At 39.0% G+C, this 27,405-nt stretch overlaps 1 protein-coding gene across 1 annotated transcript; it reads right to left on the bottom strand.

Annotated features, from left to right (window-relative positions):
- Positions 1-132: 132 nt before the first annotated feature.
- On the bottom strand, positions 133-27,405 carry LOC109241058 (beta-adaptin-like protein A). The gene is made up of 11 exons (XM_019407769.1): positions 27,163-27,405; positions 26,115-26,631; positions 19,486-19,610; positions 17,071-17,269; positions 13,406-13,634; positions 2,827-2,993; positions 2,460-2,669; positions 1,696-1,806; positions 1,337-1,513; positions 765-1,205; positions 133-671 (listed from the first exon to the last, which is right to left on the bottom strand). The coding sequence occupies exons 1-11, from the start codon at positions 27,213-27,215 to the stop codon at positions 381-383; spliced, it is 2,520 nt and encodes an 839-aa protein (XP_019263314.1). The 5' UTR covers positions 27,216-27,405; the 3' UTR covers positions 133-380.

Here is a 27,405-nt window from a genome sequence, read left to right as displayed (position 1 = left end):
AATTGTTACTAGCTGCTGATCTTTGGATTAACTCCTTTTCATATCTTCTAACTGAATATTTCCTACTGGTTGTATTTTGCATGCATTGTTTGACCACACAAAATAGGGAAGTCGATGGGGTAACCGAACCAATACCGGAAAAAGAAATCTCTTAAAATTGGCCACCGAAAAATGTTACAGTCCACAAAAAGTAGTTTTTGCCTCAGAATCACAGGGCATGAAACACTCATCTTAGCTCATGTTGTACAGAATAAAGTAAAACTCAAGTTTCATGGTTTGTTTTCTGACTCTTATTATACTTGTACAAAATAAAATTACAACGAAATGTGAATCCACTAATACATCTAAGGAGCATTACAACAAGAGGGACATCCGCATGACTATGAAAAACCGAATTTGGACAAGGCTGACTGGAACAATTCTGAGAAGGCCTGAGATGTACTCTGATCATCAGCTTTGATCTTTAACTGTACTTTACACGACGATGAATTAACTATACATTCTACAAGATAGGTATGTGGTTCCTCTGCTTTTTGTGCGTAGAAGAAGAACTTGAAGTTTGGAGCTTGGCCACCGGAAGCTATGCAGTGGATTGAATTGCCTTGCATGTGACGGATAAGCGCTTGAGGAGTTGTCATTGCTGCCACGCCTTGTGGACTAATAGAGGTTTCCTGATAAATAAAAAAAGGCAAAGTATTATGAATGAAGGAGATTTAACGAAAAATGAGGGATGTCGTAATAGTAATGTTCTGATATATGTGCACCTGTGATATTGATATTGGCAGTTGACGCCATTTCTGCTGGAAAGTGTTGGGATCTAGAACAGCTTTGGTATTGAGCTTCAAAACAGGAGGCGGAGGAGGGCTAGCTGCAGCAGGCAAACCAAGACCAAGTAAATCATCGATTGCCGAAGTAGCTGATGCCGCACTTGGAGTAGATTTGTAATCCAAGGAAACAAGATCAGTTTGAGATGGTGCAGCCAAAGAACCATCATATCCAGGAGCACTATATGCAGAACCATTGTGACTAGAACCTTTACTTTCTTCTTTATCTGAAGTACTCAAAAGTAAATCCTTGTCATTTGCCTCGATTCTCTGTGCTGGGACTACATTATCAGTCGGTTCTGCCCCAATAGACAAATTTCCAATTTCCTCAGAGAAGGCAAACGGCCCTCTATGTTCCTTATCGGTGAACATGTAAGAAGGCTGCATAAATAATTAAGCATGAGAAACATGTTTCATCGTTTCACTAATATGCAGTAGCATTGAAATTACACTTCTGACTAAGATCATCAAATTATTATACAATTGATATGAGCGAAGAACATCTTGCATACCTTTTGATAAACAACAGAGAGGCTGTTAAACTCATCAAAGATGCGATCTTTAATTTCATTACTTTGTGTATCAGCAAAGACAGAAACAGCTTGCTTTGGAGGATTCACCACACGCTCTGCTACGGAGACATTGTACTGTAGAAGTCTATAGTATAATAATGCCCTGTCATGGACATCCTGCAATAATACTTGCACATCATTAGAGGCACACAAAACACGTCATACTAATATTTGCCAATCAACTACGCCTCATTCACAATTAAGTTCATTCTGTTCTACTCGAGCCTAATTCATTCCAAAACTAAATATATCGTCTTTTTATATCAGTAATTTTTCAAAATACAAAAAAGAAGTGATACCTGATGAAAATCATTAACACCAGCAGCTAATGCAGCTCCCAAGGCTTTCTGAGTCTCTGGTGGTCTTCTGAAAAAGCACTTCACTACTGCTGTAAGAAGATGCAAACGAACCTGGCATAGAAAGCCAAGTCTAATAAGCTTATGTATCTATCTTTGTTTTATGTACATAGTTTTAACTCTATGAGAACTACATTTACAAATTCCTTTCAATCCATCCGGACCTTCCTACTGTTAGAGGAGCCCACACAAGAAATTCACAATTTTAGTTCATTCATTATCAATCCCACAAGAAAGCTTTGTTGTTTTCATCACTCAAAAGAGGAAAACTGATGAACATGGATGACATGAATGATGCAGATGACATCAAGCTATAGAATCAAGAGATCTCAAAAATTGAAGCAATAAGGAAAGAGGCAACTTGAACAGGGGGGCACCTTTTGCAATTTTGACATCATCATTTGTACTAAGCAAGTAACTTATTGACTTGCATTATCAAACCACAAGGTAACTGACAAAAGTTAGGGAAGAAATGTTTACTCCAAAGCACAAATCATTTTCAAGATTCAGAGCCATCCAAAATGAGACAACTGATTACATTCAGGTATTATGACACTCTTGGCAATGCTCAATAATTAGAAAGATCTAAAAAGAGTATGAAAGAGTACACAAAAAAATTAATCAAAAAGAAATAAGAAAAAGACACAAAAACTTGCATAGGAAAAGAAAAAACTAACACATAATAAAGAAAAATGCAGGTTGATTACCTCCGCAGAGTGCTCCTCTTCCCAATTCTCAACAAGATTCTCCAATACGTATGGAGCATCTTGCATGTCTTGAGCGTATTCCCCTAACATCCAAATAAGAGCTGCCTTGGCTTTGGGTTCCTGGACATTTTTGCTACTAATATTCCCTACTACTGCTATACAATCATGACTCCATTGAGGATATTTCCTAAGGAGATCTTTCACAAGTACCTATATGAGCAATGTCATGGTAAGACCAAACAAGAATAGCAAGACATGAGGTTTCAGGTTTACATATTTAAGGCACGATTCCTCCAATACATAAAAAATAAACAACCCAGAGAAGGAAAGATCCAAAAAGGAAAAAGGAAAACCAATGAAAATATACCAGAGTTTCCGCGGTCACATGGTCCTTCTCCATTTCCAAAAACTGGAGCAGCCTATCTACAATAGCATTAACATCATACTGTTGTAATGCTATTTTGCCAACAGCCCTGATCGATTCTCTCGCCATGGGAATGTCAACATTAGCAGCATATTCACATAGCTCCGTCACTGAAGTTAATCCACAAAGATATCAATCAGATTGGCTAATCTAAAGATGCAAATTAATGGTTGCTGGGGGCGACAGCTTGAAGTTCTACAAAAGTTGGACAATAAAAGTCCTTAACAATACTCTGGTAACCTACACATCACCAAGGGTTTATAGATTTAGTCCACAGAATTCTTTATATGTGGAGATCATACACTTAGGATTTACTTGGTTCGATATAAAAGAAAATAGGCTCTTTATGAAATGCTACATTTATTATTTAGGCATTTGGTTACATTTTTGCTTTCGTGTAAACAATACCTGCATAACCTATGTGTAATCTCTGGCATTTGGGGCATAGTTGTTTGATTTATTGATAGATATGATAATAATACCAATACTAGATTGGATATAATTTTAACATAGGTGAAGGGTACTACTGAAATAAATCTTAGTCTAATTTATACACACATGTTTTAAATAATGCATTATATATCCAGATTTAATACGACGAACTACACAATGAATAAGCCGAATAGTGCAATGATTTTTAATCATTGTATATTCTAATCCTTACGTGTTAATTCATGTATAACTTGTCCACGAGCAAAACAACCCCTATACACCATCTATAATGGATGTTGTAATTGAAAAAATATAACAAGTGCCTCCAGATTTATCTTAAATTTTTTATTTGATATTTTGAATTTAAGGCATTAATTTTGAATATACTACTAATAAAAAGTTGAATTACGGCTCTGGCCATTGCCGTTTTATTCCAAAAGAAGATATGTGCCTAAGCAAAATCCAGCCGAAACTAACTGCTTCTAAAAAAAGTTAGGTTAATTTGTGAGGTCTATGTGTTATGTCTTAAGCTGGCACTAAACAATAAAATAGCAAGTCAAGGCATATTTTAACTGTTAACAAATTATAGACAAAAAGTTAGAGATTACGGATAAGAAATTATCTTACGAGAAGACTACGAATAAGAAACTAAAATTTAGTAAAAGAAAATTAGTTAAAAATACATATTTGCATCTAAGTCAAAATTTATATGGTTTTTTGAACTTGACTGGCATGGTTTTTACTTTATAATTATCATTCAATTGCAGTTTGACCAATTCCTTTTGATCATATCATTATTTGTTTACCACATATTTTGCCTACAATATATATATATATATATATATATATATATATATATATATATATATATATATATATATATATATAGATATATGCGTCGTTTTACAAAAGCACACGCTTTAGTTATGCTTTGCCGGTTAATGCCAACTTCTTGGCAGTATTCTCAGCTTTTCGCCTTTAACAGGCTTCTACTCAAAGCCTTCTACAGAATTTTAAAAAGCAAAGAGAAAAATAAAAAGGCCAAATACATAGACAGCCACCTAAACTTGTCACGATTTTTCATTTAGACACCCCAACTAAGGATATTTCCTATTAGACACTCAAACTACCATCAAAGTGTATATATTGGACACTAAAATTCATGTCCCAAAAAAAGATCAGCGTGTGAAGCTCAAATGCGGCTTACGTGGCAAAGTAATCAATTACAAAAAGCCACATCAATTAAAAGAAATCCACCTTGAATTTACTAATCCCCACAATTAGACCCACTACCTCCCTTTCGCTGGCTCTTCTTCTCCCCTTCCCTCGTTCCGGCGACGAAATAAAACCAATCGCCCCTTTTCCCTTCTCAAGTTACCATGTTCTTCAAGGAAGGAGAATAAAATGGCTTTACTCCTTTGTTTGGATGCTCCGTCGGTCGAAGTTAAGGATTTCAGATGTAAGTTGGATTCAACATTTATTCTTAATATACACTCAAATTAATTTAGTTTCGAAAAGGTTACTGGTCTATTATTATCAACTATAAATGGCTTCTTTGCTTCTGAATATAATTCTGATATTTTCTTACACTCCATGTGGTTCGACAAGGATAAAATGAAGGAAAATCAAAATCTGTTGATTTAGTTCTTTCAATAGAGCAAACAAATTTCAGTCCTCATTGTCTAGTGAGGATGTTGAAAGAATCAAAAAGTATATTTCTTTTATCTTTTTTTAGGAGAAATTAATTACCATGTAGTGATAAACTTTTCAAACTCATGGATTTGGATCTTTCAAGTGAGGAACGGGCAAAAGTACATAGCAAATGAGAAAAGATAAACGTGAAAAAATTCCCTTCTGGATTCTTTGGGATGAAACACATCGGCTTGATGGAAAGGTAGTAACTTGCTGGAGAAAAAGGGGCACGAAATGGGATAGGAACGAGTTTGGCAACAGTAATATTTTTGTTTAAGAAGATGAAGATGAGGGACGAAATAAACCGTAAAAGAAAAGTCAGGTCAATAGATCCACATTGGCTTACGCGCTCAGATGTGGGTGAATAACACTATATTTGTCATGTCAACATTTTGTGTCCAATAGATATACTTTTATGGTAGTTTGAGTGTCTAATAGGAAATATCCTCAGTTAAGGTGTCTAAGTGAAAAATCGTGACAAGTTTAGGTGGTTGTCTATGTATTTGGCCAAAATAAAACAAGTTTAAAATTTTGGATTGATCATGGTACAAATTCACAAATTCTCGTGGAAGGGGAAATAGTTCTACTGAATTGCATTCTCTCTGAAAACAAGTGAACGGTGAAATATCCACTAATACAGTCAATTATGCTTTATTTCTAGGAGTTTTAACTACTTAAAATTCCAACTGTTCTAACAAATTAACGTTCAGACTAGTGTTCGAACAGCTTAAAAAACCTTATTAAACCTATCTAAGTGAAATTATTCCCAACTACGTCCAATATTTTGTTCTTGTTTCTTTTTTTTAAAAGGTAACATATTTGTATTGACTATAAAAGTGGTTACACTAAATCAGTGTAACCGTCCGATAATTACAAAGAGAGTACCAGAAGAGAACACTAATTTTTGTAAGACTCATAATTGGTCTAAAACATCAAAAATACATTCACTCTCCTCTAAGTACTCCCGTTTACACCAAAAATAAAAGAGCGTTAAACAACTCATCTTCAACTTTTGTATCGAACTATGGTTGTTCTCAAAACATCTTTGATTCCTGTCTTTCCATATTGTCCACAACATACAAGCAGGTACAATCTTCCATCTCTCCTTCTGACTGGAATGTTAAACATCTCTTTTCCAGCTAGTTAGAACTTCCTTGATTCTCCTTGGCATAACCCAAACGATCCCCCTCAGGTTGATGAATATCTTCCATAACTGATCAGTGACACTGCAGTGCAAAAAAAGATGGTTGACTGTCTCCTCCTGAGCTTCACATAAATGACATCTGGACCCCAGTTGATATCCTCTCTTGATGAGATTATCTTGTCTCAAAACTGCTTCTCTTGCTAAGAGCCAAGTAAAACATGCAACTTTGTATGGGATTCTTACTTTCCAGATCATCTTCCAAGGCCAACATCCAATCTGATTGTTTGATTGGTTGTGCTCTTTGTAATCTGATATACCAGAATACTTGCCTTCTCCCCCACCCCCCTTGCCAAAACACCCTATCCTCAGAGCTGGAGGTCCCTTTGAATTGTTCTAAAGTCTTACAAAAATCTGTCAGCCTTTGTATTTCCCAATCATTTAGTAGTCTTCAGAACGTAAGATTCCATCCTTGACCTGTTCACAGTTCTCCAACATATGAACCTTGTTGTTGATTCAGGTTGTAGGTGTCTGGAAAAAGTTGCTTCAAGGTTCTTTGTCCAAGCCATTTGTCTTCCCAAAAAGGGATTTTCATAACATTGCCCACTTTGAGGCTGGACTTGTTACTGAAATTTGGCCATAGATTTCTGATGGATCTCCACAGGCTTACCCCATAAGGACTATTCACAGATTTGGTTGTCCAGCTTCCTTCCTTCCTATACCTTACCTCAATTACATTTTTCCACAATGATTGCTCTGTTGTGGCAAACCTCCATAGCCACTTCATCATCAGACCTTGGTTTTGAATTTTCAGGTTCCTGATCCCCAAACCCCCTTTCTTCTTGCTTGTTGTAAGGATATCCCCATCCGACCAGGTGAATTTTGCTCTTCTCACTAGCGCCTTGCATAAGAAGTTTCTTCTCAGAGAATCAAGTCTCTTTGTTACACTTGCAGGCATAGGAAATAGGGACATCATATAAGTTGGCATAGCATCCAATACACTGTTAACTAGTGTAAGGCTTCCTCCCAGGGATAAATATTGGCTCTTCCAGCTGACTAGCTTCTTTTCACACTTCTCAACTATACCATTCCAGATCCCTTTAGATTTACTTTTTGCTGCAAGTGGCATTCCCAGATAAACTGTTAGCAGGGCTCCTACTCTTCCTCCCAGAATACTCACCAAGTTATGCAGGATAAATGAAACTCGTATTCCAGTTAATGTGTAATCCAGAAATAGCTTAAAAAAAATGAATCTCACTCTCAATAGAAGCACTCGATCTCTATCAGCATCACAAAACACCAAAGTATCATTTGCATATTGCATATGGGTAACTTCCAGTAGCTCTGGATCTCTAGAATTCACCCTGAAACCCCTGATCCTATTATTGGCAGATTTAAACAGACCGTTTAAACCTTCCATTGCCAGAATAAATATAAAGGGGATATAGGGTCGCCCTGCCTCAGACCTCTCTGTGAAGAGAAAAAAGCAACAGGTGAACCATTTATCAGAATTGAAAATTTGACCGTGCTGATGCAGAACTTGATCCACCTGATCCACCTCTCATCAAAGCCCATCTTCAGTAATACTCCCAGCAAAAACTCCCAATTCAGATGGTCATATGCCTTTTCTATGTCCAGCTTACACAGAATGCCAGGTTCTTTGCTCTTCATTCTAGCATCAACACACTCGTTAGCAATGAGGATAGCATCCATAATTTGCCTGCCTTTGATAAAAGCCATCTGTTGAGTGTCCACCAGTTTGCCAATGACTTTTTTGATTCTTCCCGCCAGGATCTTTGAGATTATTTTGTAGAAGCTGCCTATCAGGCTGATAGGTCTGAAGTCTTTCAGTTCTTTGGCTCCCACTTTCTTTGGATCAAGGCCACCAAGGTAGCATTGAAGCTCTTTTCGAAGGCCCCATTTTTCATGAAAATTTTGGCCAGCAACAATCACATCTGAGCCTATCACTTCCCAGCATTGGGTGTAGAAAGCCATAGTATAACCATCTGGACCCGGAGCTTTGTCCCCTGCACATGCTTTGACACTCTCCCAGATTTCTTGCGGTTCAAAAGGACTCAGTAGCATCTGATTATCTTCTGGACTAATGGTAGGACAGTCCCTTAGGTTGCAATATGGTCGCCACTCCTCAGCCTCCGTGTATAGATTTTGATAAAAAGCAACTATCTCCCTCTTGATATCTTTAGGGTTCTCCACAGTTTCTCCATTCACTTGTAACTTATCAATGTTGTTGTACCTTTTGTGGGCATTGGCAGTTCTGCGGAAGAACTTGGTATTTTTGTCCCCTTCTTTTAACCATACAGCTCTGGACCTTTGCCTCCATGCTATCTCCTCCTTCCTAGCATTTTCCTCAAACTCTATCAATAAGGTAGATTTTTTGTGTTTCTCTTCATCATTCAGAATCCTCAATTCTTGGATCTCCTCAAGTTCAGCTAGTTGGCCAAGTATGTACGGTTTCTGCATATTAAGATTGCCTTGTGTTGATTTGCTCCACTCTTTGAGTTTCTCTTTCAGAGCTTTCAATTTGAAAGCTAGAACATAGTCAAGTCTGCCTTCACTGGAGAAAGACTCCCACCAAATTTTGATTCTGTCTTTGAAACCTTCAGTCAGCAACCACCAATTTTCGAATTTGAAATAGAATTTTACTGGTTCCCAGTTCCCACTTTGAGCAACAGAGGAGAGTGGTCTGAGGTAACCCTATGAAGTATTGACTGGTTGATTTTTCTAAAACCTACATCCCATTCCTCAGATACTAGAAACCTGTCCAGCCTAGCAGCACTATTGTGATCAACTTCCCTCCTAGCAATTGCAAGTCTACTAGCCCCATATCATTGATGAATTATGAGAAATCTACTATTGATCTGGTGAATCTGTTGCAATTCTTCTTCTATGATGGGTATCTAACAGTATTGAAATCCCCACACACTACCCAAGGCCCAGTGAATAAACCCCTAGCAGCACCTACCTCCCACCATACTTCTTCTCTTTCCACTCTGTCGTTAGGGGCATAAATACTAGATAAATGCCATACTAACTCTTGTGATATACCACTGAACTTGATTGTAATGGAATACATCCCCACACTACTGATTTCCCTTCCCATACCCTACTATCCCACATAATGAGAATACCCCATCTCGTACCACTTGCTTCTAGTTGAGCAAATTTCACCCACCTATATGCCCATAAGTCTCTAACAATATATCTTATTTCCCCTTCTACTTTGGTCTCTTGAAAACAATAAACTTTTGCCTTCCATCTGCACATCATGTTTTTTATCAACTCCTTCTTCCTATATCTATTTAGACCCCTAACATTCCAGGAGACAATATTAATCATCATTTACTATTTATGGCTATATACCCCCCTGCTCCTTGTGCCATTGCTTTTGAATTTGCTCCCGATGTCTAAGTTTCTTACTTCTTTGCTTTCTTTCTTTATTGGGGTGACTTCCTCCATTATCGATGGTGTAGACTCCATTGCAGTGCGCCTCTTGCCGTCAATTTTCATAAATAACTGGAAGGCTTCCTTCTCACGCCCTTTAAATTCCACCCCAAATTCTTTGCTCAACCTGATAATATTTTGATGCACCCAAATTGGTGCATTAAAATCTGGGTCCTCCTCTTCTTCATTGGTTAGAGAATTTAAAGGATGAACCAGTGTTTTGGAAAGCGTTAAGCGCAAAAAAGCGACGAGGCCTCGCTTCACAGAAGCGAGAAGCGAGAAGCGAAGCGCGCGCTTTTTTGCTGTGAAGCGCAATTTATCACATAAATAAAATAAAAATAGGCATAGATAAATGGCTAAGAACTCATTAAAAATAACATATTAAGCAAATGTTTCAATTCTTGAATCAAGAAGCAAAAAAAAAACAATTAGGGCAGAAAACAAAGCACTTCACTGATAAATTGCATAAAACAGAGCACTTTTAATAACAAAAGAAGAAGAAGTCGTTTAGGGCAAAAAATGAGCGCTTAAAAAGTGAAAAAAATTGAAAGAATAACAGAAGAAGAAGAACAATAACAGAAGAAGAAGAACAGAAGAAGAATAACAGAAGCAGAAGACCAGAAGAAGAAGAAGAAGAAGAAGAAGTTAAAGAAACTTACCGAGATCTGGAGAAGAAGTCGTTGGAGCAGCAGTGGTCGTCGATGGAGTTCGCTGGAGAAGAAGTCCTTAGCGTATGTTTTGTTAACAGAGGGTTTATTTGCCAAAAATTTTTAAAAAAGCCCTAGCTGATGCCTTTTGCTCACTTAAGCGAGCTTTTTCTCGCTTTTTCTACTGGCTCGCTTCTCGCTTAAGCGAGAAAAGCGCACGCTTTTTGAGTGTGAGTCGCCTTTGTAGCAGAAAAGCGCTAACCCTGCGCCTCGCCTCGCTTCATCGCTTAAAGCGAGAAGCGGGCGCTTTTAATAACACTGGGATGAACTTCTTCTATGGCCCAATCCCCCAATAAATTCCCCTCCCCAATCTGCATGTTGGTATTTTCCTGTGCGTGTATCACTGATTGCTCCATTTTGTTGATTATCACCATGGCTCTTTCACTAGCATCCTTGGTCGAAGGTTCTGCCTCTTCAGTTCCTTCGTGTGAGACGAAAGAGTCACTCATTGTTCCACCGCTATTTTCTTCTCCTTAATTGAAATGGCTTGAATCTCAATTAGAAAGGGGTCTTTTAAAACCTCATTATGGGCTAATAAAGTTGGGCCTTTGCAACATAAGTTAAAAGAAAAATCTGCCTTACTTGGGCCCAAACTAGTTAGTTGTTTGGGGCCCAAAGTCTCGTTTGCTGGCCTGGAGACTAACTCACGTGTAACTGGCACACGTGCCATATTTTTAAAACCCTCCCCTCCCTTCGATGAACCCACGTGACTGTCCAGTTGTACCGCCGAATTGAAACCCTTTCCAAGGTGGTCTCCACTATAAACCAAGGGGTATTGACTTCCTTTATTACCCAACAGGCTATTGCCTTCATCGTCTTCTTCCCTCAAGGGTACCGCCGCCACAGTCGCCGGTAACTCACACCAGATGGGGATTTTGAACAAGAAACCATCACTTTCCAGTAGTATATCTCTAGGAACCTTACTCCCATCCCCCATCACTTTTATTCTTGCCCATCTGAGGTGGTTTTTGAGCATTGTCTCCTCCTCCGTTTCGATCCAACCCCCACATTGATCTCCTATTATTTTGAGCACTTTTTCTGACCATAAGTTAGCAGGTAAGCCCAAGAGCCTAATCCACACCCAGTCCCGCTTCACCTCCTCCGGCCAGCAGCCAGTGGTAGGGTTCCACCAGTCAAAACTGACTTTTGATTTCTTCCACTGCCATTCTCCATTGAGAACATGCTCTTCTTCTTTCCTTGATGGGAATTCAAAGAGGAAGTGAGAGTCATTCATGTCGTGCACATTAATGCTGATGGAGGATTTCCATGTGTTGCATGCCCATCTTCTAATGTCGTTCAAGGGTGGAGTTTCCTTCATAGAAATCAGAAATTTGCCTGCAATGCACCTACACAAGACATCTTTTTCTGTTAACTCTGAACCTCCTGGGATTGTGATTTTGGACCTGTTGATTTTGATTGGAGAGGAGTCTGTTCCTTCTGATGATCATCTGTTAGTTCTGATTACTTCGGTAAAAGAGGACTCCAGTCGAGGGATGTTCTCAATCTGAACCTTCTTCTCTTTCTCGGGGACATTTATGAGTCTTAGGATTTTCTGGGCTATGTCACCCCACCCAGCATTTAATGAGATTTCTGGTGTACTGATAACAGACCTATTATCCCCTTGTACTGCAATAAAACTGATGTACCTACCATATTCATTATATTTAAGGTTGCAATAATATTCTGTGTAGTGATCTTTCATGGACCATTTCCTTATTGCCCTGCTGTGTTCCTTTGATGCCACATTAAATACCTATGTCACCCATTTCATAACTTTAATGCTAACAATTGTTGTCCTCATCAATTTCCTGCTGCGTTCAACCTATTCGAACTATACTTCTAATCTAGTTCTGTTTTTTGTGATGTCGAAAGATTTCAAACCCGCATTGTAATAGATCCTGTTACTGTCCATGGTTTACAAGTGAGTTGATGTAGTCAAGAGGGAGGAAATATGTGTAAAGAAAGAAGGGGAGATGAGGGATTCCGGTGGAGATTTGCACCGAAAAAAGCTACTCTACAAACCTAGGAAGTAGGAAAGAGAGTATCTCGGGAAATGTTCCTGGGAGCATTTTCCTCAGGTCCACACCCAGCAGGCCATTTATCATCTTCTTGTTTCTCTATCATACTTATTCTTTAAAATAATAAGGACCCAGTAAAAAGTCAAATTTCTGTAGAAGGGAATTTAAATAACGATTGTGTCTCCTCGACTATTCCACCTGGTACCTGCTACTTCCTACCAACATAGGTATTGGGTAACTCTGTCTACCAAGGCATATGTTGATAGGAAGAAATCACCTCGTGTTTTTTATTTCTGCTGGAATTTGCACAAAGGTCTCTAAGATTTGCACCCACTTCACTGACCACTAAGCCACACCCTAGGGTGCAAAGGAAACTGATACTAGTTGATCTTTTCTCATTTGCCTAAGTCTTCGGACAGAGTTACCCGGTACTAGAGCTGGTCGGAGGAAGTATATATCCGGTGGAATAGCCGAGGTGTATGAAAGTTGGCTAGGCACCAATCGTTATAAGAAAAAAGTTAATAGTAAGTTAGATACCTTCTAAAAGTGAAAGAACAAAAAATAAAATAAATTGATGACCAATATAGGTACGGCTTTTTCGGACAGGAAGAAGCACATTTTATGAAGTCAGGAAGAAGCATATTTTGCAAGAATTTCCTTCCTCCAGATAAATTTGTGACCAATTTTCGGTGTTAGATAAGGAAAATGAGAACCTGCATCTATTTTGGTAACAAAGTGTAATTTAAGAGTTTGATTTGAGAATTATATGGAACTTACAAATTTAGCACTTCAGTTTATATTTACTAATCACTCAAAACATCAAAACCAATAGAATATGCTTTCCACAGATTTATTAACAGTTTTACTGATTACTGTGCAAATTCACTCTTTCTTACCTCTTCTCAAAAAAGAAATACTCTTCTTACCTTATGCCCTTAATTATTTTTCAAAATTTTGGCTGGTGCAACACCAATAATCCCATTGACCATGATCCAACACCAGGAAATAAGGTACACACAAAGACGTTTAAGTTGAAAACTTCAAATTAGTTGACTGATACTGATACTCACCAATCTCATATGTATTGCTCTCATTTGCCACAGCAGTCAGCATCTCAAGCTTTAGCTTTTTGACATAAAATGGCTCATTGTACTGGCAGTAGAAGTGCTTGTAGTCTGCTGAAAAAATATATGGTGCACGCATCACCAGCAAATGTAAATGGCTTAACACAGCAAATGATTGCTCTGGACCTCCTGAGCTAACTAATGTAAGTAGAGGTGCTTTTATACGCTCATATACCTAACCAGAAGAATGAGTAAACGAAAATTAGAACTCAGCATTAGTTAATTATAGGATGTGTCAATGATGAAAATAAAAGAAAATTTTGCATAAATAAAATTTTAAATAACATCATTTTGCATTTTTATGCAACTATTAGGTAACAAAGCTGTCAGAACAATATAATAATTAAGTTGAGGCGGTTAGATAGCTAAGTGTGAGTACTTATACTTGTTGTAATATAGTATTTATGGCCTCCCTCAGGTAAATATAGCTACTAACATTGTAATGTGTGCCTATAATAGGAATCAGATGTGAAACATTAGTTTTCACGCATTAACTCAATATCTCCTTCTTGCTTATCTTAAAGCTCACAGAGAGTAAATCTGATGAAACATTTAGACCAATAGAACGTGGGGATCCAACAACAACAACCCAGTATAATCCCACAAGTGGGGTCTGGGGAGGGTAGTGCGTACGCAGACATTACCTCTGGGTAGAGGGTAGGGAGATTGTTTCCGAATAGACCCTCGGCACAAGAAGATGAAATGCGACAATAGAATAGTAACAACAACATAACCAGAAAGATAGTACCAGTGAGCCACGAGAACGTGGGGATCCCATTTGTCTAAAAAAATATACACTTGTAACAAAGGTATGTTCCAAGATTGGCATTGTCACAGCATCATTTCCAAGAATGAACATTTTTTGTTCTTTGTTTTAGATCATATACTTGGCTTCATCTGTACGTTTGAAAAGCTAAATCTCAAACTGTATTGACTTTTCATGCTTCTTTTTACATGCACCGCAAAGATTCTCAACTTTTTAAGGTAAATTTTTTTATTGATATTGAAAAAATCCATGTTTGAAAGCTATATAACAGAAAGTATAGAGCCCAATCTATAGAAACCGAGATCGGGTGCACAAAAATGGAACTAGAGACGAGGCTATTCTTGAAAAATAAAAAGTCATGCTCAAACACCCTTCTATAATATTTCACTTTTTTAACATAACCCACATAAGAGCTAGGGGTGACATCCCATGCCATGGATTTTCTCTTCCTTCTTCTAAAAGCCCAATTAAACAGCCCCTCCTTTAATGCACTCAGCATCACCCAGTGTATTTCGAATCAATTAAAGATCACACACCACAAGCGTGCTGTTATTTGAACCGTGCAACCGGAAGTGGTTCTACTTCTTCTCATGAGCATCTACACATGTTAACATATGGCACCAGCTTATATGTATGATGCTCTTCTTACTCAAATTTTCAGCTGTTAGTATTAGTCATCTAGCTGTTGGAGACCAAAAGAAGCAAGAAATCACCTCGTCCTTCACCATCAGCAATTTACTGAGAACATGACTTATCTCCTAATTCCCTAACAGTCCTGCTCTGGTACTCTATTTGTAAAGTAACTCAATAAGACTTAGGAATTCGCCAATCTCCCAATCCTATAGGTTTTTCTTATAGTTCCAATGAACTCCCCCATCTTGTAACGTGTGTTTGGTTCGAGACCTGTACATGTTAGGAAAGGCTATCTTCAACATGTTCTCTGCAGCCCGAGGTACATATGGCCAGCTCTTCGAGTGTCTCAGTAATACAAACAAAAAAAGACGATGGTTTTCAACATGCACTTGAAGCTAATTCTGCTCTCATCACTTACCCTAAAAGTAATTTGACCACTAAAGTCTTCCGTCCCATCATAATGCTCCCCCACAATCCATACCAAGATGGTAATGTAATAATCCTAGTCCTTCATCTCCCATCAATGGTACCATGCTCCTCTGTTATGACCTCCCTCCAGAAAGTCCGCACCTCAATCCGAAATCTCCATAACCACTTTCTAAGCAGGCAGTTATTAAAAATTCTCAGATCTTTTACTCCCAAGTCCTTCCCATTTTCTGGGAGCCATGATGGCCTCCCAACTCACTAAGTGGTAATTCGTGGTTACATCTGCATCATCGGAAAGGAAATTGCTCTTTAGTCTCTCCAACGTTTTTGTCACTCTAACCGTGGTCTGCATTGATGACATGTATGTGAAACTACTTGACAACATGCTCTTGATTAGTACTTCCTCCCTCTTTCGACGAAGACTTCTTTTGCCACCCTACTAACCTCTCCTCAACTCTCTCAATGACCGGATTCCACACTTTTAGGTCCTTGTTCGAACCGCCTAACGGCAAGCCAAGGTAAGTAGTACGGAGAGCTCCAACCTTACAACTAAATACTTGTGCTAGATGTTCAATGTTGTTCAGCTCGCCCATTGATAAGATCTGACATTTTCTGGAGTTTATTCTGAGACCTGCCACAACCTAAATTCATATAAGTACCTATTGCAGGTATGTCGACTGAGACACTCTACATTATTAAGGACAACCAAAAGTATTGTTCGGACATAAAAGATGTGTGACCCTTACGTTGCTCTGTCCATCCCTCGATCAATACAGTAAAGCCCCTCAGGAGACCTCTCGATATAGCACAAGTCATCATCTAACTCGCCGTTTTTTATTACCAAAATGAATAACATGGGAGATAACAAATCCCCCTGCCTCTAATCCATGAGCTGTCGAAGAATCACATGGACTAACAAATCCCCCCTGCCTCGAACCTGTGAGCAGTCGAAGAATCCACATGGACTCCTATTCACTAGGACAAAAAATTGACCGAATATATGCAGAATCTGTTCCGTACTCCTCCACTTGTCCTTGACTCTCATTCTCATCATGATGAAGTCCAAGAAGTCCCAATTTACCTGGTCATAGGCTTTCTCGAGGTCCAGCTTGCACAGATCTCCTTTTTTCTTCTAGCATCAACCACTTTATTTACCACCACCTCTGAGATTTCACTTCCTTCCACAAACACATTCGTCTTTAGTTGAAAAGCACCTTATAAATTATAGTATAGATGCTTTCCACCAGACTAATAAGCATGTAGTCCTTAATGCTTGTCACCCCCTCCCTTTTCTCAAAGAGCCCTCAAAGATGCTGATAAGAACTGGAGGGACCTAATCCCATCCTAAAAGCTAGCACGTGAGATGAGGATTTCCCAAGACAGCAACAACCCATTTCCGCCACCAATATGGGACACTTAACTCCCCACCCTCCCCGGGCACGCTTAGAGCTGGACAATTGGAGCGTGGACAACATAACGAGAGGGGGGGGGGCAACATTGGGTACACCATGAATAGGAACGAACCTTAAACAGCAGTTATCATAAACGTACTGAATTTTATATCATCTCCTAAACAAGGCAATTTAGACCAAAAAGTTATAAAGATAAGCAAAAAATTAAAAAGAACAGAGCTACCCGGAGCATAGCCAAAAGAATAGTGGACAAATAAAGACAGCAACTTTAGTCTACTATTTGGTGAGTAGAAACTTTAGCTGATGACAAGTAAAAAGAGATGGCTATCATCATCTACTAGGGAAACATTTTAGCTGAATACTAGGATGGGAACCTGTTGATGAATGTCAGCCATAGAGAGTGTCAGTTGTAAAAATAACTTGATTGTTGCCAAGACAACAGCACCATTAGCATGTTGAAGCCTATCTTCAAGAAGATTCATCATGTCAAATATCTCATTATTGTCAGCAGGCACATATTTTGAAACCAGATCAAGAACAACACATTGAGCCCATTCACTGAATTCCTTGAACCTGCAGAATCATGTCTGAAAGATAAGGCAATTCCTCACTAGAAACTCCAAACAACGTAACGGCAGGGAAAGGGAAGCATTACTTCTACTTTTTTCATGGGATTTGATGAAAAAGATACAAAACATGCCACACTGAAATTTTATTATCCGTGTAGTGTAACTGTCTCCACAGATTAAAGAATTAACAGGCTCCCAGGAGTCTTACACTATTGCATGATCTTAAGCAGCTAGAGAAAAATATTAAACACTGCAACAAAATGATAAAATATAGAAAGGAGAGCGGGAAGTATAACTACTCTCTCAAGTGTCAGCAAAAGATATCTATCCAAAAAGTTTCAGCAAAGAGATATCTTCACCAAGCAGTTTGAGCTAGTTTAGGGCCTGCCTCCTGCCCAAGTCCAAGTACGTTAGGCTTTTAGACAATAAACCTTTGTTTCTTTGACAGAAACGCAGTCCATCTTTCCGTGAAAGAATCGGGACTTTAAAGAGCATTGAAATATTACATTCCCTCCAAAAACAAGTACTCCCTCTGTCCCAATTTCTGTGAGCTAGACCTACCCATGTTGTTTTGTTTCTCTATGTTGCTCGAATTTGGATGTGGGCAACCGATATGGGTGCGAATCTAGAAGTTGGATTTATCATCACCTTAATCATAGGATTTGGGATACATATAGGAGTAAGGGTACGGGTGTTAAGCTACAGCTAAAAATTGCATATTCAACATATATAAGTACATATTTTGACAATTAATTGAAGTTATTAACTAGAATAGTTAACTTCTCTGCAAATTGGCCAATTCCCCGGTATTCATTGAAGACTTCGCACGTACCCCTGCTAATTCTTTTTCTAATACTAAGGCCGCATATCTGTACTCATTAGTAGGAAAAAGCCCTTCACTTCAAAACAATCAATCAGGACTGGTGCCATCCGCGCTTCTTCTGACTATTGAAAGTGGAAGTTCAAGCTTTGAAGCTCATTTTCCAGCATTCCTTTCAATTCTTTCAACCGATTTGGCAACTTTCAGCTATACAAAGTTAGGTGATTTACCGGGTCGTATATATATATATATATATAGTTGTAGCCAAAGCACCAAATTTAGGTTGATCAAATCCACTGTGGATCAACACCCTGTCCGATCAACACGAGTGCAGCAAGCATTTTGAAGGGTTGAGCAACATAGGTGTTTCCCAATTGTTGGACTATCAATGTCGAAAATCAGATTTTTGAGATTGACAATGATCATTCTTTGCTGAGTGAACTTTAAATATAGTATTCACGCTCTAGTTCTGCAGATCTAGGCATGCGAGAGGGTATTAGAATGTCCCACGTTAGTTGAAGGAAAAGTTGTCTTCTTATATGGTTTTGGACAATCTTCGGTCCTCACATCATAAGCTAGCATATCAAAACTAGAAATGTCGCAAAAAAGCTGTATGCATCAGTTTGTTTTGGAACATTGTAGTATCCCGATCCGTGTCCAAATACACCACACAACTGCAAGCACAGTACTTCTATAAAGATTACCTTTTGTTATGACCTAAAAATCAAATATGAAGGCACTCACACAGACTTTCAGTAGTCACACATTCTTCTCCTATGACTGCAAATAATATACTATGTAGTCCCTCCAGGAAAGACGATGCATAAACAAGTGCATATAACCTCTACTTTTGCAATCAACAAGATTCTTTATTTTTATCTTTATCCAACAAATTCTAAATTATAGTAGAGTCCCTGAAGAGGACAAAGATTTTCATGCTACTGCTCATTCTAACCTGAGCAGAAGAAAATATTAAAAATCTCTGCAACATATCAGTAAATTTTTTTTGTTTATAAATAATCGCGACATCAGTAATCTAAGCATGTTAGACTTTACGAATACAGATTTACTATCAACACTTATGTTCTATAGCATTCAAATAAGTGAAGCTACTAGCAACCCTCAAAGTCACACATAAACACAAGACCTTCCTAATGATGAAAATCAATAAAAAATGTAAGACAAGAACCAGCATTGCACCGAGTAAAAGTTACATATCAACTTAATTCAGACATGACTGCAGAAAAGTACACCATAAACTTTTTTTGCCCTTTTTGATGAATAAACAGAGTTGATTATTCCATACACAGACATGATTGCCAAAAGTACAAAATATAGTGGAGATTTTATCACATGGTTCCGGTAAGGTATTCAATCACATGGTTATGACAGCAATTTACCTATTCAAAAGGTAATAGATAAGTGGCTTGCTTAGTAGTGTTTCTCTTTCTGTTGATGCTTCCTCAGATTTTGTTGCTTCCAAACCCCAGATTTCCTGTAGGGAACACAAGCAGTTGGCTACAACCTGAAGAAAGAAGAAAGATGAATATGAGTAAATGATAATGCTAAAGATCATGAGATGGCTGCTTCTTTTACACATGAAATTAGAGTTGTTAAATTCTTTCTGGTGATAAATAAAGAGCTTTGACGTTTGTTGAAAAGCATTGCATGTTGATGCATGTATATGAAAATAAACCGTGAATGGAAAAGCTTAAACGTATTGAAGACTGGCACAACTCTTTATAATTGTCTGGAGCAAATGATGGAAGGCTAAGAGGAAAGAAATGTCATTACTATTTACTAATAGTATTCAATATACACATAAGCACAGTTAAATGACATCTCATTTTTCAAGGCTACAACATCGAAAGTAGCATATACTATAGGTTGGTAAAAACAAGAACTTCAACGCCATATAAATTCAACTGAACAAAAGAACCAGAGAGAAACTTACATCACAACCTGAATTTAGTGGCAACGCACCCAAGGGGAACACAGAAATGTACTTAACCTTTTGAAAAACATGTTCCTGTACACATCAATAAACAGCAAAAGGGTTCTCTTTTCTATCGAAAGTAAAGACTAGCTTCCAAAATTTGCAAAACAGAATGAAGCTTTTCAAAATGTTAAGGCTTTTATCTGGTACCAATAGACCCTAAAGGCTGTAAGGGACTCAAGCATAGCAAAACAACCACGGATCGTGGATCTCGTGGACTCCTTGCATTCTTAAAAGCCTGAACTCCACTTACTTTTGTACTGACATGGTGGTACTTCATATAAAAGTATTTTTTTCTCATAGAAAAAGAAAACATCCATGGATCGTGGCCTTAAAAAACTTAGAAAGAGTTTGGGAATTCCCCTAAAAATAAGAGGATCAAAAACAAGAAAAAGGAAAGAGCGAATTGCAGCTTTTAACCTTTGACAAAGCAAAGTTGGTGTACTTTATTTTTTATAAGTTGGTATACATGACTAAAAAACTAGCACCCCGCGAGGTTTGGCTAGCAGTCGTAATTGTTAGAATAGTCATGTAAATAGGAGCAAATAAATAACCCTAATCCAATATATATTAGGAGTAGGACATGTTATGTGTGTATATATATAGGGCTCATTGTAACATATGTATATACATCAACAATATATTTTCTACCGTGCTTTCTCACATGGTATCAGAGCTACGGTGTGAAATTTATCGTTGTGCATCATTCCAGCGATATCCGGGAAGAAAGAACTCAGTCACCGTGCAATTTTCCGGTAACCTAAGTGACTTATTGCGTCAAAGTCACTAATTAACAGTGTTGTGCAAAATCCAACGCCACCACAAGGTTCCCAAGAGAGATCCGACTAAACCCCAGAAAAAATCACCGGAAAATAGCCAGCCACGCGCCGTCACGCGCCTGTCGGAACTCTGCCGCCGCCGGCGCGTCTGTCCCACGCGCCGGCGCGTGAGGCCTCTTCCGGCCATTTTTCGGCTTCGCTTCTTCAGGACAGTTGGCAATTCCGAGCCTGTCCATATTTTTATTTTTTAATTCCGACCACTTTGAGTTTTTCCGGCGACTACACTGATTTTTCCGGCAGCTACAGTACTTTTCCGGCAAACACAGTGTTTTCTTCATCTGTCTCAGAGAATTTTCAGTTGATTCTTTTTTGTTATTTAGTGATAATCCAACCATGTCTTTGGGAGTCGATGCTTTCGGGTCTAGAAACCCGAGTTCTGGCAGTTCCGGTGTTATGATTACCTCAGAACCTTTAATGGGAGGTTCAAACTACTTAGATTGGGCTTCATCTGTCGAGTTGTGGTGTAAAGGTCAAGGAGTTCAAGATCATTTAACAAAAAAGGCTAGCGAAGGTGATGAAAAGGCCAAAACACAATGGGAGAAGGTCGATGCTCAGTTATGTAGTATCCTGTGGCGATCTATTGATTCCAAGTTGATGCCCTTGTTCCGTCCATTCCAGACATGTTATTTAGTTTGGGAAAAGGCTCGTAATCTATACACTAATGACATATCTCGTTTCTATGATGTAATATCGCGAATGACAAGCTTGAAGAAACAGGAATTAGATATGTCTACTTACTTGGGACAAGTTCAGGCAGTCATGGAAGAATTTGAGACGTTGATGCCAGTTTCTGCTAGTATTGAAAAACAACAAGAGCAACGACAGAAGATGTTTCTAGTTCTTACACTCGCTGGACTCCCTAATGACCTTGATTCAGTACGTGACCAGATTTTGGCTAGTCCAACCGTCCCCTCAGTTGATGAATTATTCTCTCGATTACTTCGCCTTGCTGCAGCACCTAGTCACCCAGTGAGCTCATCACAGACACTTGACTCATCTGTCCTCGTATCCCAATCAGTGGACAATCGGGCATCTCATACTATGGAAAATAGACGAGGAGGAGGTCGTTTTGGAAGATCTAGACCCAAGTGCTCCTATAGCTCCTCCTTCACCTTCCGCTATAGAAGTCTTATCCATTCCCACCGTTGAGGAGTCTAGTGCCACAGGAACACCACTTTTGACATATCATCGTCGTCCGCGCCCAGCATCAGGTCCAGCTGATTCATGTCCTGCACCCGAACCTGCTAATACTGCGGACTTGTCTCCTCTTAATCAACCGATTGCACTTCGGAAAGGTATACGGGCCACCCTTAATCCTAATCCCCATTATGTCGGTTTGAGTTATCATCGTTTGTCATCACCCTATTATGCTTTTCTATCTTCTTTGTCCTCTGTTTCCATCCCTAAGTCTACAGGTGAAGCATTGTCTCATCCAGGATGGCGACAGGCTATGATTGACGAGATGTCTGCTTTACATGCGAGTGGTACTTGGGAGCTCGTCCCTCTTCCTTCAGGTAAATCTACTGTTGGTTGTCGTTGGGTGTATGCAGTCAAGGTTGGTCCGGATGGTAAGGTTGATCGTCTTAAGGCTCGTCTTGTTGCCAAAGGATATACTCAGATATTTGGGCTCGATTACAGTGATACCTTCTCTCCTGTGGCTAAGATAGCATCAGTCCGCCTTTTTCTATCCATGGCTGCTGTTCGCCATTGGCCCCTCTATCAGCTAGACATTAAGAATGTTTTTTTTACACGGTGACCTTGAGGATGAAGTTTATATGGAGCAACCACCTGGGTTTGTTGCTCAGGGGGAGTCTCGTGGCCTTGTATGTCACTTGCGTCGGTCACTTTATGGTCTAAAGCAGTCTCCTCGAGCCTGGTTTGGTAAGTTCAGCACAGTAATTCGAGAATTTGGCATGATTCAGAGTGAAGCTGATCACTCTGTATTCTATCGGCATTCTGCCTCGAGTCTCTGTATTTATCTGGTGGTCTATGTTGACGACATTGTTATTACCGGCAATGACCAGGATGGTATTACTAAATTGAAGCAACATCTCTTGCAACACTTTCAGACTAAGGATCTGGGCAAACTAAAGTATTTTCTGGGGTCGCTCAGTCTAGCTCAGGTGTTGTGATCTCACAACGAAAGTATGCCTTAGATATTCTTGAAGAGACAGGAATGACAGGTCGTAGACCGGTTGACACTCCGATGGATCCGAATTCTAAACTTATGCCAGGACAGGGGGAGCCTCTTAGCGATCCTGCAAGATATAGACGGTTGGTTGGTAAATTAAATTACCTTACAGTGACAAGACCTGACATTTCCTTTTCTGTGAGTGTTGTGAGTCAGTTTATGGATTCTCCGTGTGATAGTCATTGGGATGCAGTTGTTCGCATTCTTCGGTATATAAAATCAGCTCCAGGCAAAGGTTTATTGTTTGAGGGTCGAGGCCATGAGCAGATCGTTGGATACTCAGATGCTGATTGGGCAGGATCACCTTCTGATAGACGTTCTACGTCTGGATATTGTGTCTTGGTAGGAGGAAATTTGGTGTCCTAGAAGAGCAAGAAACAGAATGTGGTTGCTCGGTCTAGTGCAGAAGCAGAATATCGAGCAATGGCTATGGCGACATGTGAGCTAATTTGGATCAAACAGTTGCTCAAGGAGTTGAAATTTGGTGAGATTAGTCAGATGGGACTTGTGTGTGATAATCAAGCTGCTCTTCATATTGCGTCAAATCCAGTGTTCCATGAGAGAACTAAACACATTGAGATTGACTGTCACTTTGTTAGAGAAAAGATACTCTCGGGAGATATTGCTACAAAGTTTGTGAAGTCGAATGATCAGCTTGCAGATATTTTCACCAAGTCCCTCACTGGTCCTCGTATTAACTACATATGTAACAAGCTTGGTACATATGATTTATATGCACCAGCTTGAGGGGGAGTGTTAGAATAGTCAAGTAAATAGGAGTAAATAAATAACCCTAATCCAATATATATTAGGAGTAGGACATGTTATGTGTGTATATATATAGGGCTCATTGTAACATATGTATATACATCAATAATATATTTTCTCCCGTGCTTTCTCACAGTAATATTTGGAGTGATAACCCTAGCAACCCAGGTTCAGATCCAAGGCGACACTATGCGAATTCCTTTATCTGCCTAAGTCATGATGATCAGAGTAATGAGGAGGCGACTGTGCTAGTAGGAGGTAGCAAGTACCGGCACATTAGTCCACGTACGTGCAAGCAGACCTAGACACTACCCTTATCCAAAGAAAACAAAAAAACAAAACAAAGACAAAAAGAAAGATGAATATAAAAATGTTTGGAGCACGTTGTTCTTACCGTTCAACAAAAGCGCGCAACTTGCATCTCTATCCTAATGGGTAAATTCTAGCTAGAAATTAGCTAAATACCACGTGACCCTAGCCGGGGATTAGCCCAATTTTAACTTTAGTCATTTGCGGATTATTGTTTCACGTGATTCTCTTGTGACTAGGTCCCACCATCTTAAGGCGCCCATCTTTGTTAAAATACAACAATTAGGGATCAAGTGCTAGAAGGCCCCCGTACAGGCAAGCTCGAACGAAGATGAATGAACACAACTTTACATCCTCATGGGAGAGGATGGTTTCAAGATTCGAACCCTGTCACCTGTATTAACACACAACGCTCTCCGTTGCACCAAAGCCCGCCTTCTAGTACCCTAATTACTAGTCCAAAAAAACAAGATAAGCATACTCAAATATCTCATCACCAGTCAAAGTTTTTACAACAACAACAACAACATACCCAGTATAGTCCCACAACTAGTCAAAGTTTTTAAAAAGTGAAATTCCTAGAGAACTGCACCCTGATGATAAAGAGACAATGTCACCATCTCCTCCATCCGTTGTGTCTTCCTCACAAATAAACGTTTATTCTCTTCATTCCTTCCTTTTTTAGCATATCTTTTTTCTATTCTCAGTTTATTTACCTAAATTCATACTATAATACAATTTTGTTAATTAAGTACTAGTTTTATTAAAAAGTTTGGGCACAAGAACACCAATATACAAGAAGTGCACCAAAAGGTAGAAAACCTAAAAAAGATATGGTTTCCTACGAACGTCACGTAAAGAACTTAACATTTATCCTAATCAGACCTTGGGTTCCCAAATGAAAAAGATCTCTCTAAGATCACCCAATTCTGCAATGTTGTAACCTTTTCCTAATCCCATCCAAAACGTCCCAACATAAGAACTGCTTCCACGACCATACTATGTTCTTAAATAGACATACATCCAATTAATATTGATACTGCAAATGAGATATGAATTTGGCAAAAGAAATCACATGTACAACTCAAATACCAAGTTGATTTATCTCCAACAGAGTTGAATCAAATAACCAGCAGCAAAAGCCTGGCAAACACAGAAGAAAGATTCATTTGTTAAGCAAACTAGCCATCTCTATTTCCCGTTGCAGTAGTCTAAACTAGTCATCTGTATTTCCCGTTGCAGTAGTCTAAGTTCTACATGACTTTTGTCATGAACTGCAAGGACCTAATTATAGTTTCCCGAATATAGATTTTTTCTTTTTTATTTGCACCGGGTGTCCGAGTCTCTAAGAGCCCCGACTAATCCCGGGGGTGCACAGGCCCTCGGCAAGGAGTTTCCCGCAAGTGCACTACAGTTAATTCAGGTTTTACCCAGTCCGATGGCCCTCAGAAATTATTTGCACCCGGTGGGTTTCGAACTTGAGACCTTGAAAGGGAGCAAACCCCAAGGCTCAAGTCTATTGCCACCAGGCCAACCCCTGAGGGTTAGTTTCCCAATTCAGGTTCTATATTCTATATTTCCCGAGTATAGATCTATTTCTCACAACTTTATAAAAAAACTAACATTATCAAATTATGCCAAAGTATGCTGCAAATTGTTGGAACAATTATCCATTATGAGATGAATGGAATCCACACCATCTATGCTGAAATGCTACCCGATGTCATAGAGAGAGAGAGAGAGAGGGAAAAAATGAAACCAGGAAAAAGGGAAAATCTATGGTTATATCAAGAAGTGTCTGCAATTACTTAGTTGTTATTGTAAATCACATAGCAACCAAAGAGTAGGTAATAATTGCTTCGAAAAACTCAAGCATAAGAAGTAGCCCAAAAAAAAAAAGATATCATGTCGATCAAATTGCCAAACCTGAGCATCTCGATCATTAAGCAACAAATGCTTAAGCGTGACTGGAAAATCCGCATCCATGCAAGTTGATGCTGAGATATGGTATAACTTCAAAACACCAATGGCAGCAACTGTCCTGACATAGCTATTTGAATCCTTCAACCCTAAACCCAAGGGGCCGACCAAATACTCGACCAAATTTGTGACCCGCAGAGAACACAAGCTCCTTAGAGCCAAACCGCGAATCATGGGATCCTCATCTTTGCAGTCCTTCTGAAGAAAGTTAATGGTCAAAAGCGCGAGTTCTGGGTTGTTTTTTGCATAGTTCCCAACATAAAGGTAGCACATCTTTTTTAGAACAATATCTGAGGTTGCTGAGCACATAACCATTTCGCTGAAAACTGAAGAAACATCAATCCCAATTGTCATACACGAGATCACCTTCTTGAACAGCTCCCTCTTTGCATCATCAGTCCCGGGAGCCCGGCTACCTGCCAGCTGCCTAAGCTGCATCTTCAAATCTGAAACTTCCCCTTTTCTGCACCAATGAAAACTAACATCAGCAATTGTATATCCTTTAAACTGTACATAAAATTTCAATTTTTGCCATTCCAAAAGCCCTAGTCTTTATTTACCGGAATCCCATAGAAGCAAGCAAAGCTCATTTTTGAACAAGGACAATGCCTTATGCAATTATAATAAGATAGAATGTATCATACAGCCCTTAAATATAAACCATCGAGTTATTAATACAGTATAATTATGCAAAAAAAAGTAGCGATTCGAATTGGAGAACTTTTTAGGTCAATGTGGGAAATACCAACATCATGATCGAAGCTAAAAATCCAATCTTGATCGTTTATAGAGTAGTTAAGTAGTATTTTCGACTTCGGAATTTCAAGAATTCAACTATAAACAATCCAATTCATCGGCTTTATTAAAAGGGTCAGGAACAAGACTAAGACAATGAAAAATAGCAACAGTTCATACTTGGTGTGGATTCTTCAATTCTCCGTCCAAAGGGGTATGTGAAAAAAAATTTACAAAAAAAGAAAGAAGAATTGTTTACCCGGAAGGCTGAGAAGGTGAAGGAGATCGATGAGTTTGAGCTGGAGGAGCCATTGATTGCACACTGGATCTTGATTCGTTTTTCTCTAAAAGGAATGGATCTCACAGTTATTGGTTACGTAATGAGTACAGCCTAAAGCATCAAAGGGAGTTGTAAGAGTTTTTGCTGGTGTTCTCAGGCTCTCTCTGCTACTGTGATGTGGAAATACCAATATCTACATTTGTAGCCCTCCAATTTGGAGAA

The sequence above is a fragment of the Nicotiana attenuata genome, unplaced genomic scaffold (genome assembly GCF_001879085.1).
Source record: "Nicotiana attenuata strain UT unplaced genomic scaffold, NIATTr2, whole genome shotgun sequence".
Lineage (NCBI taxonomy): Eukaryota > Viridiplantae > Streptophyta > Magnoliopsida > Solanales > Solanaceae > Nicotiana > Nicotiana attenuata.
Note: the sequence above shows the minus strand (reverse complement) of the source record. Positions and strands in the feature narration are given on the sequence as shown.